Source organism: Lepidochelys kempii, chromosome 4 (assembly GCF_965140265.1).
Source record: "Lepidochelys kempii isolate rLepKem1 chromosome 4, rLepKem1.hap2, whole genome shotgun sequence".
Classification (NCBI taxonomy): Eukaryota; Metazoa; Chordata; order Testudines; family Cheloniidae; genus Lepidochelys; species Lepidochelys kempii.
This window is the reverse complement of record NC_133259.1, coordinates 87565241-87580074: the sequence shown is the minus strand read 5'-3', so window position 1 is coordinate 87580074 and position 14834 is coordinate 87565241. Positions and strand designations below refer to the sequence as shown.

Below are 14834 nucleotides of genomic sequence, written 5' to 3'. Positions count from 1 at the left end.
GACAGGGAGCAGGGGGCATTGGATAGGGGGTGGGGTCCCAAGGGGCGGTTAGGGGTGGGGGTGTGGATAGGGGTCAGGGCATTTGGGGAAAGGGAGCAGGGGGTGGTTGGATAGGGCAGAGGTTCTGGAGGGCGGTCAGGGGATGGGGAATGGGGAGGGGGTTGGATAAATGTGGGAGTCCTGGGGGGTCTGTCAGGGGGCAGGGGTGTGGATAGGGGTCGGGGCAGTCAGGGGACTGGAAGCAGGGGGGTTGGGCAGGAGGGTTGGATAGGGGGTGGGGTCCCGGGGGGTGGTTAGGGGTGGGGGGGTCCCAGCAAGGGGGAGGTTAGGGGACAAGGAGCAGGAGGAGTTGGATGGGTCGGTGGTTCTGAGGGGGGCAGTCAGGGGGCGGGAAGTGGGAGTGGGCAGATGGGGGCGGGGGCCGGGCTGTTTGGGGAGACACAGCCTTCCCTACCTAGCCCTCCATGTAGTTTTGCAACCCGAGTGTGGCCCTTAGGCCAAAAAGTTTGCCCACCCCAGCAGTAGAGGCTCATACACTAAGCTTCAGAGGTGGGTCTGTCTGCCTTACAAGTGGGGGGCTCATCCGGGATTTCAACTGGGAAGACTCTGAAGCTCGGGATGCGCTCCTCAGCTATGGGAAGTATGTAATCCGCACACCTCCTAGGTGTGGTGTTCTGTCCCATCTAATGGCACCCAGACCACTTAGAGAGAGAGATTAATGAGTTTGCTTTACAGCCTTAGCTAACAGACAGTTGGCTTTTCGCTCATGCAGTAGAGGCTCATGCACTTAGCTCCAGAGGTTCCTGGTTTGATCCCGCCTGCCGACGACCGGGATCTGTCGGCGTTACACATGGTTAAAGGGTGTTGGTGTCAATGTCCTGGCCAAATTTCAATTCAGGTAATTATATTCTGCCCACCTAAATTTACCTGCAGTTTCAATTGGATACAGTATTCTTTACTTTGTGCCCTAAACTATTGTGTAATGTTGTTGTGCATTGTGAAACCTCTGATGTGTTCCACCCCATAGATGCCTGCATTTCATTGGTAAAATTATCCTGTAAATATGAATACTGGTACACATGTTATTGCGGGATGCTTTTTGGGCATAATCCTATACCCACTGAAGTCAAAGGAAAAACTCCCACTGACTTCAGTGGCACAGAAACTGACCCTATGTGATGAAAAGGCATTTTATAAAGGAGTCTTATAATTTTATAAATGTGAATGTATAGAGGCATGAGTTGTCAAATACTACAAACATTTACAACCTCTGCTACTACAATTTCTGTTCTGTATGTAATATTTGTCTGTTGTGTCTTATGCTGTGTTCAGGATGGAACATGAGGCTACTCAGCTGGAAAATCAGCATGTACATAGTGTGTATGAAAGCACAGCCTCCTGTTTTAATGATCTGCAAAGCAAAGCATGGCCTCGTGTTCGTCAGTTTCTGTTGGAGCAAAAGCCTGGCAGTCTCATTGCTGATATAGGTAAGTTACTGTATTTATTGAATGAAAAATCCTGTCATCATTTGTTTTACGCATTATGTTTATCATACTTGGCCTTGAAATCTAGTGTGTAGGGATATTCTTAACAGCATATGAGGTAATGGACATACAGTCCCCGAAAATCAAAGAAAATTGAGAGGAATGTGTTATCACATATCATATTGCTCTATCAGATCAAAACTTCCCCTTTACATGTCTACCCTTTACCAAAATACATACTGTTTGCTTTCTAAAACAGTGTGAAGTTCACCTTTTCAGTATTTCAAACGTAATGGCCTTTCCCAAACTGAGGAAAACCAGGGGCGGATGTAGCCTCCCAATTCAATGTGTGTGGGGATGGGGGCTCCAAGGAAGGATATTTTCCTAATATCCAACCTAAACCTCCCCCACTGCAACTTGAGACCATTACTCCTTGTCCTGTCCTCTTCTACCACTGAGAATAGTCTAGAACCATCCTCTCTGGAACCACCTCTCAGATAGTTGAAAGCAGCTATCAAATCCCCCCTCATTCTTCTCTTCTGCAGACTAAACAATCCCAGTTTCCTCAGTCTCTCCTCATAAGTCATGTGTTCCAGACCCCTAATCATTTTTGTTGCCCTTCGCTGGACTCTCTCTAATTTATCCACATCCTTCTTGTAGTGTGGGGCCCAAAACTAGACACAGTACTCCAGATGAGGCCTCACCAATGTCGAATAGAGGGGGACGATCACGTCCCTCGATCTGCTCGCTATGCCCCTACTTATACATCCCAAAATGCCATTGGCCTTCTTGGCAACAAGGGCACACTGCTGACTCATATCCAGCTTCTCGTCCACTGTCACCCCTAGGTCCTTTTCCACAGAACTGCTGCCTAGCCATTCGGTCCCTAGTCTGTAGCTGTGCATTGGGTTTTTCCGTCCTAAGTGCAGGACTCTGCACTTATCCTTATTGAACCTCATCAGATTTCTTTTGGCCCAATCCTCCAATTTGTCTAGGTCTTTCTGTATCCTATCCCTGCCCTCCAGCGTATCTACCACTCCTCCCAGTTTAGTATCATCCGCAAATTTGCTGAGAGTGCAATCCACACCATCCTCCAGATCATTTATGAAGATATTGAACAAAACCGGCCCCAGGACCAACCCCTGGGGCACTCCACTTGACACCGGCTGCCAACTAGACATGGAGCCATTGATCACTACCCGTTGAGCCCGACAATCTAGCCAACTTTCTACCCACCTTATAGTGCATCATAGAAGGCATCTCATCATAGAAGGTGATTAGATTAGTCAGGCATGACCTTCCCTTGGTGAATCCATGCTGACTGTTCCTTGTTACAGCTTCATAAAAAGGAACTGCCCGCTTATTGCCTTATTACTAAATACTATTACAAATTAATACCATGTACATACAGTATCATGGGGCACTAGAAGGGTTAGAAATATTAAGTTGCATTCTGATGTGGAAATGTGAACTGTTGTATTCATTTAGATGGAATAAAGGGCCCAAAGAGTCAAAGGTATTAACATGACCCTGTCACTGTCCAACATTAAACAGTGTTAAAGAAGGTTCGTGGTTTGGTGCTTATATAAAGACCTCAGTCTGCTTAGTACCATGGCAAACATACTATAAAATTCATGCCAAAGGTTAGAAACTTACCAATAAAAACACACAAAAGGAAAAGAAACAAAACAAGGCAAAAAGCTTTGAAACTGAAATTGAGTGATGATGCAGAACAAACTTAAAACCTATCAAATGCTCTTTTGAAGAGGGTGAATATAGGGTTAGAGTCTCTTATTCTGCCAAACAGTTCTTCTTGGTGGGGAAGAAAGAGTTAGTTCTGTTGTTCAAATCTTAGTTGGGAATGATAGTCACCGTCCCGCTTTCGAAAAGCTGACAGACACCAGGGGAAATACAGCTTTTGTTGAGGTTTTGAGGATATAGGGTGGCTGCTCAGTCACTGATGGATGCATTGGGCTGGCTGATCAGCCACGACAGCTGTTGTTCTGGATCCTGGCTCACCTTTCTGATCAGGGACATCATCTCAGCTTCACTGGTCCTTCTCAGGCGAGCAGAGCTGGATTGGCCATCTCATCTCGCCATGCTGATGCTGTGCAATACAGTTGATTTCAGGGTCAGGCAAAAAGCCAAGAGAGAGGTAGAACAGGAGGAATATAAGGGGGAACGGAAAGGGACACACGAGGGAAGGGAGACAGAGTGGGATCTCACATGTATCAGGCTGGGATCCTCACTGATGACGTGATGGTGGTCCATCTTCCCCGTAGGCTATTAAGGTCTGATGTCATGGCAACAATCCTGCTGCTGCAGCTGCTGTGATGGTAAAAGTTCCTTGTTCTCCCTCAAGCCTCTGTTTAAGGGTTTAATGGGTGGATTGGGCCATCCTCTAATTATTTTGCCCAACTATGAGGCCTAATTTCTGAAGCACCAATTTGGTCCATTGATTTCCTGTCCCTTATTCCTATTTTTTACTAGTCCGTACTCTTAACAAAGTAGTTGACTGGTATCAGTAAAAATGTTCTGTTTAAAGTAATTCAGTCTTTCTGTCTCCTTCTTACATCTTTTCTTAAACAATTTTATATAACAGGTCATTGTAGCAATTCATGAACCTCCACCCACTTTCCACTAGTCAGGCTCACAATTATTACAACAGAAGCATTTGTTGGTAGCACAACAGTATTTTTGGTTCCCTTATTCCAGAGTATGCACTGAGATTATAAAAACTCTTCTGCAAAAACTACCTGTCAAATAACTGAATTAAAGCATTTTAATCAATATACACACAATTTACATTTTAATTGAGTGTTACTGCTACAAACATAATAATCAATTATACTTTTGTTCTGATTTAACAACTCCCCCTCTCTTATTAACATGCATATCTTAATTTTTCATCTCATATTTTCTTTGAACTGCTTTAATATATTAGTCTCTTTCATTTCTCTTGAGCACCATTCTTAGGAATAATGCTGGATTTTTGCTTTAGCAATGTGCTCTTTTTTACCACTTTGAGTGTTCTGCTGTTCTCTCACAGTTACTGTGCTGTCTTTGTAGATAATGTTGCACATTATCATCAATGAAAGCAGCAGGGCTGCAAGCTGCAGTGCTGTTTCTAAAGATAACTCAGGCCTTTAAATTGAATTACTAAGAATAAAATGGTTCTCTTTGCCTAGCTGTTCCCCTGCCTCTAGGGTGTAAACTTTCAGATACTATTCTCTACCACTGACCCATAACTGTGCTGAATGTTTCTTAATCTAATTTTGAAAAGTGCCTGTAATGCATATGGTATTGAAGAGCACTCTGGAATATTTCAGTGTAGAACAGCACTGATCCTTAAATATTTCTCAACATACTTCCAGATAGAAGACACATTCTATAGATGCCCATTACACATACAAATGTGCAGTTGTAACTGATCACAACAATAACAGAAAGAGGATGCGGCTGTAACACTGAAATAGTTCTTTGTTGCATAGAAACCATTGAACTTCGGTCATTTTCAAGTCTGTGTTTGGAGATTAAAATTGTCCTGTCTCGTCTGTGCTGCAGATCCGTATTCAGCAGTGTGGGGCAAATCCTGCCCTTTCCTCTGCAACCACAGATGTCTCACTGGCAGTAGAACTGTTGCACAATGTGCAGGGCAATATTCCTAGGTTCCTGGAGGGGGGCATATATGACATGGAGCTTAGCTCAACAATGGCTACAGGGTGGAGATCAGGGAGAGGGCTGAATGAGCTGCTGCTTCATTGATCCTCCTGTTTGCTCCCTCACTCCTCATGAAGGGGCTGCATTAGGGATGTGTGCAGTAGCAGCTACCCTGCAGAGTTGTCCATGGCTTGTTGGGGGAGGATTCCTTTCTCCTCTACCTCCCCAGCCCATCCAAAGAGAAATCCATTGCACAGTCTAGTTTTTAGTATGGGAGGAATTGGGTGCAGTTGCGTGTGCAGAAAATTTCCATTGACATCAGAAGGGACTGAATAAACATATACATTGTGGATTGAAGAGGAGAATTTTGGCCTTTAATTTTGTTCATGATTTATTGATGATCTGTACCACTGTGCCATGAATTTACAAGCTTTCATGTTGCTGTTGTAGATACCGTTCCATGTCTGATTATGTGAATATATAATTTTACAGAGACAAAATGATTTCAGTGGGAATGAAGCAGGATCATTTCATTTTCTAGGATGGTTTTAAAATTAAAAGATTTACAGGAGTATTTTGGCACCAAGTGTTTTCACTTTTCCATGAGGGATGAGAGGTGGGGTGAAGGAATCTCATAATAGGTTGCTTCCTGTGTAATAAAGCTTATTGTTTTGTAGGATGTGGGACTGGAAAGTATCTCAATATCAACAGTCAGGTGTTTAATCTGGGCTGTGATTACTGTGAGCCTTTGATAAAGATTGCAAGGAAGAAAGGCTGTGAAGTCTCGGTATGTGACAACCTTAATCTTCCCCTTAGGGATCAGTGCTTCAATGCAATTATCTCCATCGGAGGTAAGAGAATACAGTAGAATGTTTGTTCTGTTCCAAAATAAACATGAAATATTTTGGATCGTTTTTTCAGTTGGTTCTTATATCTCATTGTCATGGTTATTTTTAAACCATGCAGCTATCTTTTAAATCTTATAAAATGGAGTTTCATGATAGGAAACTTGAGAACAAAAATATATTCAGTTTAATTTCATAACAATGACATTGACTAGGGAAGTACCATTTATTTTTGGTGGCCTTGTACATTCTAGAAAAAACGGTTTGTTTTTAATGTGCGTTAACTAATGTGTGTTAAAATCCTAGTGTAAGCAAGTCAAGTTGTAGTTTTAAAACATGTAGCTAGTCAAAGCAAACTCTTTCCCGCACTCCCTGGGTCTACCTTGACCAACAACATATTAAATCTACAACTCACCTTAACTAGTGTGTGTTAAGAATATACATTTTTTCTGGAGCAGACATGGGGTAAAAGTTCAAAACCACCTAAGGAACTTAGATGCCTAAGTCCCGTTGAGTTTCATTTTTGACTATTTTCAGAGTAGTAGTCGTGTTAGTCTGTATTCGCAAAAAGAAAAGGAGGACTTGTGGCACCTCAGAGACTAACAAATTTATTTGAGCATAAGCTGTCGTGAGCTACAGCTTATGCTCAAATAAATTTGTTAGTCTCTAAGGTGCCACAAGTACTCCTTTTCTTTTTGACTATATTACCCATGTCCTCCTGTATGTATAAATATAAGAGGAACAGATGAGGGAAGGGCATTTTGGATGATATTTTTAACAATATTCTTCCCTGGATTTATTTTACAAAGTTTTTAGTGCTAACCTACAATGCTGTTGTAGTTTGCCATATTATCACCACACAGCTGCTGACAGGTTCTTATATCAGAATAATGAAATATGGAAAAAACTGTAGCCCTCTCCTTCCAAGTGTGTCTTAAGCTTCCTTCCTCTTCTCTCCCAGGTGCTTGATATCACTAATATTTGGAGTAGCTTTTTCCCCTCCTTGTGCCGGCTGGGTCCTGAGGTCTTTTCTTGATGCCTGGTGTTTCCATTCAGAGTCATTTCTCCCCATGCTTGAGAAAAAGGGTGCTGTCCCTTGAGAAATCCATGATAATACTACAAGCTGACAAGGAGAGTAAAGCCCAGTACACAGAAGCCAATAAAGTAACTAAAGCAAACCCCAGCAAAAGGGATAATACTCCCCAAATAACATCATAACAGAGGAGAGAACTTTATTAGGAAGAGGCAAATAGGATCTGGGGAAGGAAGTGATTAACTAATAATTAACCAACATTTATAAATAAGCCAATTTCTCACCTCCTAACGCTCACAAACTCCTCCCTAATGCTTACCTGAGGTGGATGGTATGGCTGAGGTTGTGAGTCCTCAGATGGGGTCTGCAGGTGCTGTAGTGTTGCCCAGCTTAAACAAAAATCACTTTACTTGTTCTTCATCCCTAGTTGTGGCAGAGCTCTCTCCTGACTCCACTAGGGCTCAGTGGTTCCCTGGTTTGGAATTGTCCTTGGGTCTTGGCTGGCTGTTGGTAGCTGGTGCCAGGTCAGAGCGCTTGCTCTCTCTCTAATCTATCTATCTATCTAATCTGCTGGGCACTGCAATGCTAGAGCGACCTGATCCATGCAGCTAGTGTCTCAGAGCAGTACAAAAACTGTCTGGAGGAAGAGCAAATTTAGCAGGAACTCCCTAAGCTGTGCTATGTCTCCCTTAGCTTCCCAACCAAAATAAAAATGCCCTCTCTCTTTTTTTTTGTTTTGTTTTGTTGGGCTTCCCTTTCCCCCATTAACTTGCCTGGGGCTGTACAGCCCTGACTTGTCTGCACTGGTTGTGTTGGCTGATTATCTGTTCCTTGTGATAGACAGAGATCAGATATCCATTGGCCTGAAATGTCTTCAGTATGAGACATACACTCTACTCTATGTCATCCGATCTCAGTGTCTAAGAAACTCGGATTTTGTTGAAAGCAAGCTGGTTGAGCCTTGATCTATGTAAGTCTGAGATAGTACTGACAAGGTGCGGGGAGGAACCACTGATTGAGGGACCATGCTCACTGTTTGTTACTAGGCATAATATTGTGTCCTCAGCTGCTCCTAGTTGACCAGTTAACATCAATAGGGTTTTATCATTAGCACTTGGCAAGAAGGTTGCACACTCATTTGCACATCTTACCCATGCTTTTTGACAAATTAAGACACAACTAACTGGGATGCACATATGATGATTGCAGTGTGCTTTACATGGGACTACACCTTAAAACCATTCAGAAATTGTGGCTAGTTCAGAATATGGCAACTCAGTAAGAAGCACATTACTCCTGTACTCTGTGACCAGCAGATTTCTGGATGAAATTTAAGGTGTTGGCTTTCACATGTAAATCCCCAAGTGGTCTTGGTCCTTGCCTACCTCAGTCTGTCTCTTATACTATGTGATACATTTAGTAGCTGTGAACAGGTGAGGTTCTTGAGCCAACAGAGCCCTTGTTCAAATTAGGGTAAGGCATTCTCAATGATGTGCGCTCAACTTCCTTTCCTTATTCAACCAGAGCCTGGAAATGGTGGCTTTCAGGTCATGTTGCAAAGTTTATTGGTTCTCCCAGGCATCTTCTGTGAAAGAGGAGAGTAGACTAAATGGGCGATTCAGTTCATGGAGAGGGATTAGCATGTTTTTAGTTTTTTATACTAGTCCAATTCATGTATTGTACAGATTTTTCATTAATATTTTATATATCCACCTGGAGCTTTGGATAGACATACTTTAAATGTACCTAAATTAAAACATATTATTTGGAAATTATATTAGTTTAGTATTCAGTCATCTTTGGTTATCATCCTCAGAACAATTTGCGTATTTGAGATACTTTAATTTAATTAATCAGGAACCCAGTGGTTGAATGGGCCTGGGAGTCTCAACTACCCACTCGTGGCTAGAAGTGCTCCATTCCTGACATGATTAAGGCGAGATCTGGGCAGAGGATGTATTTCATGAAGGATTTTGAGACTTCACAATTTGACTTTGTTTCAAATTGGAACAAACCTGTAAAATTCCTAAATTCTCCACAAAGGAAAATTCTGAAAAAAACCTCTTGTTTTGGACTGATTGACAAGTTTTGTTTTGATTTTGATTTAAAATGTTATAATATTAAAAAGTTTAAAACAAAAATTAATTTGAAAATTAAAAATCAAAATGTTTCATTTTGAAAACATGGAAAAGCAACATTTTGACATTGTTGGAATTTTTTCAGTTTTTCTCCAAAGCAAAATTTCTGCAAAATTGACATGATTTTGCCAATGATTTCTATTTCGATGGAACTGCATTTTCTGATGGAAAATGGTTCTATCAAAGTTTTCTGACCAACTGTAGTTAGGGCATGTTGGTAGGAAAGTATGGAGAAGGTTTGTACTGTTATTACCTTCTGCTGTACTTGTTCTGTGGCTAGATAGAGAATTTATGTTTCCAGCAATGTCAGTTGAAATCTTTCATGAGCACTAAATTAACTGAAGATTATTTTAAAAAATAAATAATGTAACAGTAGCAGTATTTAAGCTCAAATGCCTTTCCTTCCTTCACAGTGATTCACCATTTCTCAACTAAACAAAGAAGAATCAAAGCAATAAAAGAAATGGCAAGGGTATTGATACCTGGAGGTCAGATCATGATTTATGTTTGGGCTATGGAACAAAAAAATCGTCGCTTTGAAAAACAAGATGTATTTGTTCCATGGAATAGGGACTTGTGCTCCCGGCTTCTTTCAGAATCAAATCAGTCTGGACATAAGAGTGATCTTGAACATTCTGTAAAAAAACACCCGCAGCAACTAGTAGGCTCTGAATGCAGCTACCCAATTAATCTTAAACAGGAACGTGATACAAAAAGTTCCCACAGTACAGACCATTGCTTAGCCAAAACCTGCTGCATGAAAATGTCTGAAGAAGAAGAAAATCGATTCTATAGTGCTCTAGGGAAATCTTTTCGTTCATGGTTTTTCTCCAGATCCCTTGACGAATCATCCTTAAGAAAGCAAACTGAGAAGATGAAATCTCTGAAGTATGTAGGAGGATGGGCAAACAGAACCATATCCATTCAACCGTCAAGACACTGCAGTTTAGACTTAGGTCACCGTGGGCCATTGTTAAAAGAGCAAAGTTTAGATGATGATGAAGTGTTTATGGAAAATGCATCTCTCAAAAAACCACAATGGATGACCACTTCAGGTGTAATGGGGGATTTAAATGGAGAACACCATGGAGTAGTTCAGAGCAAGAATGAAGAAACATCTTTTCTGAGTGGTCCTGTGGAAGACAGGGACAACAACTGTACTTATAGTAAAGATGAAGATGGTAAATCTACCGCTAGCAAACTCTTTCAAAGAACTTCAACAACTGACTCCACTGATTCTATTTTGGATGAAGCAATGGCTGTTGGGGACCAGGTTGTTGACGTATTGGATACAAAAGCCTTCATGCGTTATTATCATGTTTTTCGGGAAGGAGAGCTATGCTCTCTACTGGAAGAGAATGTGCCTGAACTTCATATTATTAGCTCTTGCTATGATCATGGAAACTGGTGCATTATTGCAGAGAAAATAGCAAAATAACTGCAAACTGAGCAAATAAAACAAAACTTTGAAAATTGAAAACTTTGAATGCTGCTCCTTGAAGGTGTTCTGTGGTGTTGTAATTGTGCAATATAAAATGGAATTTGAGTCTCATGTAGTTGTGTTCCATCTATTTCTGATTTTACTTTGTATATATCTATAAATACTGTGTATAAGAATGTAAGATGCAAACAACAATACTTATGTTTTGTCAAAGATAGGCTTTTAAGAGTTTTATATTGCTTTTAGCAAATAATTCAGTTTTTAAATGTACTTTTGTAATTGAAAAATAAACAAAACATTTTTATAAGATAAGGATCAGGGCATCTTTTATGAGAAATATTTGCCCAATGTAAACTTAAAGCTTGGTACTGCAAACACTTAAGCATGTGTGTTAACTTTACTCAATAGGGTCCTGATTCAGCAGTCCAGGCTTCTTCAGCAAATAACTTAAGGACATGCTTAACTTTAAATATGTGCCTAAGTCCCAATTTGGACACATGCTTTAAGTTAAGCACATGTTTAAATACTTTGATGAATTGTGGTCTTCAGGATGGGCTACTCATAGGCATAAATGTTTGCATGATCAAGCCTTGAGTATTCTGTGCTCTGTGCTTAGCATTCTGGAGCAAATGGGACAGCTGCATTTGTTCAAGATTTTGGTCTTGGTTTTTTTAAAACCATCTAGTTCAGGCGTTCTCAAACTTCATTGCACCGCGACCGCCTTCTGACAACAAAAATTACTACACAACCCCAGGAGGGGGACCAAAGCCTGAGCCCTCCCGATCCCTGCCCCGCTGAGTTTGGGGGACAAAGCCCACTGCCACGAGGTGAGGGGAAGGGAAGCCAAAGCCCAAGGGTGTCAGCCCCAGGTAGGGGGCCTGTAATCTCAGCACCACTGCCCAAGGCTGAAGCCCTCAGGCTTTGGCCCCAGACAGTGGGGCTCGGGCTTTGGCTTCAGCTCCTGACCCCAGCAAGTCTAAGCCAGCCCTTGCGACCCCATTAAAACGGGGTCACCACCCACAGTTTGAGAACTGCTGATCTAGTTTATGCCTCAGAGCTAAGGGGTTGAGATTGAGTCTTATGTATTCTCTACCAAAAATACATGAATTTATTTTCTAAAGTTTTAAAAGTTTTGCTTATCTATAAACACTTTTCACTGAGACTAATTTTAATAACCGTTATTTACAAAGAGTACAGAAAATTAAACGTATGTGAGGTGTACATATTTTTGAGATAAACATGGGAGCACTATGTGAAATTAGTATAATTCTAGTGCATCTCTGCTTGGTTTAAAAGACAGATTTATCTGTAGTATTGGATCAGCTTATATACTTAGATGACAATATATACTTTCTTAAAGGTATCCTAAGAAATGTAGAAGAAATTAGTCAAATATGTAAATAAAACATTACGAATCAAATAGCAAAATCTTTAAAATACATGTCTTCCATATTTTAAATGGGACATTAAAAGGTCCCTGATGCCTCTAGGTGCTGGAAACTAAAGAACCATTTTTCAAAGGGTTAGAGGATAACTCTGATGTCTTGGGCAGATTTCCCTCTCTTAGGTCTGATCTACACCTAAAACTTAGGTCAACCTAGCTATATTGCTCAGGGTTGTGAAAAATTTCATGCCCTGTACAATTGTAGTTAAGTCGACCTAACCCCCACCATAAATGCAGCTAGTGGAAGAATTATTCCACTGACCTAGCTACCACAGCTCAAGAGGGTGGATTTACGATAGTGATAGAAAAATCTCTTCTGTCACTGTAGTAAGTGTCTACATTACAGCAGCATAGCTTCAGCACTGCGAGTCTGCCTCTATGGTGCTTGTAATATAGATATACCCTCAATAAAATACTACCTACGCTCTATGGTTAATTTTCTGACCGAGCACAGCATCCAAACACACTCACATTATAGTAGATTAGCCCACAGTTACTCATAGTGAGCAGTACTTTACTCCTTAAGTAATTTGACTGATTTTGCTGGGACTACTCATGGAGTAAGGTGCTACCTCAGCTGGTGTAAATTGGCATAGTTCCATTGGCTTCATTGACTGTCCCTCTGTATTTGCAGCGGTTTAACTGAGTGTTATAATTTGACTTTGGAAATTAAGATGTCTGAGTAATTACTCAGTAAAGAACTTCAGATACTGTGTATAAGAGGAGTTTTAACAAGAGCAAAACTACTGTAATGCTTTTGAAATGTTACCCATTCTACAATATGTAAATTCATAGCTTTTAGCTTGTTCAATCACAGACCCTGATGGAAGTAAAAGTGTAAAAGTTTTATATGTAGCTGCCCTGGATATAAAGTTTAATAATATATTATATATATTCTTTTGCTAAAATGTATCTAAATAGACTGACTTCCATGGTTTTTCTTATTGTACAGTTTCTGTTCATTGTCATTTTCACTTTTGCTCTCTCTTTAGCCCAGTGATTCTTTAAGTATTTATCCACAGTGGAACAGTCATTGGGCAGGAGAGAGATTGAGATTGATTCTGTAGCCCACTGGTCAGGGCACCCGCCCTAGAAGTGGGAGTCTCCAGGTCCAACCACTTTTTCATTATTTATCCACAATGGAACAGCACCAACAGGAAAGACAGAGGAAGCCACACCTCAGAATATCCCATATCTCTGTGGTCAGTGCACTCTTCTGAGAGGTGGGACACCCCTGGTTAAATTCTTTCTCTCCCTCTGGCACATTCCAGGGTGTCTCCCACATTCCAGGCCTGTGCGCTAACCACTGGGTAAAAGTTATAGGGGGCATCACCACCATCTCCTACTCCTGCTGTTTAGTACAGAGTGAGGCAGGTTCCAAACTCATTCCTGAAAGAATTGCCTTAGGTGCATATGCGATCTGACTCCAGGAGAGTGATTCCTATTTGTTAATCACTAGCAGAGATAGGTACCTGCAGCAGGTGAGAGGGACAGGGCTTAGCACACCTAGTCTGGTTGGCATCTCCCATTGGCTAGCATGCTGGCTTTTTATGTGCATTCTTAGGTGCCTCTCTCCCCATGCATTGGATAGGGAGCCTACCTGCCTAACAGCTTTGTGGACTGCAGTGTTGTTCCTGAGATTTTCTAGGCACCTAAAAGTTAGGCATGCTGACTCTCAGCATTGCAACACCTAGGTCCCTTTGTGAATCGCACCCTGTGATTCTCTCTTATCATGAGAAACATGACATTTCAAAAAAAAACCCCGTGCGATCCCACTGCTTATTTGCTGAGGAGCATAGCTTAATGTGTTCAAACAAGTGGTGAAAACCATAGCAAAGCCCATTAATTAAGATTAAATAAATACAATTCCTGCACTACTTACTAAGATAAAACTCTCATTGATGTCAGAACTGCAGGAATAGGCCCTTAACAGGCAAAAGTGAAATTTGGATTTGTGTCTTCTGTTTGGTAATAGAAATTTCTAGATGTAAAATTCTAGTCCCATTACAGCCAAAAACTGCCATTGACTTCGGTTGGTTCCGAGGTCACCAACCTGTCCTTAACTGGTACTTTGAGATATCTTGATCAGAAGAGGAAAGATGCCCAGTTTCCTCCTGTTGAACTTAATATTTAACGTTGTCAGTCTGAATTGACTGATAATGGCTGCTATTTTAACTCTTAAAATGTGTAATTTAAACTGACACCTGCAATAAAAAACATATTACAATTGAACAAACTTATTTTTGATGGAACACAAAAATACAATATTTGATAAAATGTTGTTTTGCCTTTTTTGAGTAAGTGTGAATATTTATAGGTGCAAAAGCTATTGTTTTTCTACAAAAGACAATTCATTTACCTTCTTTAAATTGAAGAGGGCAATCGTTTTAAAAGCACAAATGGGTTAGGAAAAGCTATAAATTTTGTAAAAGTGTTCATTTGTGATAAAGTGCTGGTATTCATGTTATTTGTGTGTATACTTTAAAATGATACTCAGTTAAGAGATATGCAGTGTGTTACAGTAGCATAGGATTGATAATGAACAATCTGACTCTGTTCTGATTAAAAACCCTGGCCTTGATCCTGTAATTACATCTGTACTGAATTGTATTCACATGTGCACTCCATTGACTTGAATGGGTCATCTTTGGAGTGTAGGAATTTACTTGTGTGATGCATTTGTAGAATTTGAGGCCCATATTTATACTTTCGTGCAACTTGGATGTTTCAGTGTTACTAGTTTGATCAAATATACAGTTTTATATCTCTGTTGTGAGTTCTTGTTATGC

General features: G+C 40.8%; 1 protein-coding gene across 2 annotated transcripts in view; it reads left to right on the top strand.

Moving 5' to 3' along the window:
- Window positions 1–10760, top strand: part of TRMT9B (tRNA methyltransferase 9B (putative)) — a 39963-nt gene extending 29203 nt beyond the window's left edge. Inside the window, exons 1-4 of one of the 2 annotated variants that reach the window (XM_073341960.1) lie at window positions 560–898; window positions 1333–1487; window positions 5822–5995; window positions 9574–10760. In XM_073341960.1, coding sequence (XP_073198061.1) covers window positions 1334–1487; window positions 5822–5995; window positions 9574–10598 — 1353 coding nt within the window. In that variant the 5' untranslated portion in view covers window positions 560–898; window position 1333 and the 3' untranslated portion in view covers window positions 10599–10760. Of the gene's footprint in view, window positions 1–559; window positions 899–1332; window positions 1488–5821; window positions 5996–9573 lie in introns of those variants that run through there. The other variant, XM_073341959.1, reaches the window with a different exon arrangement.
- The last annotated feature ends 4074 nt before the right edge of the window (window positions 10761–14834 follow it).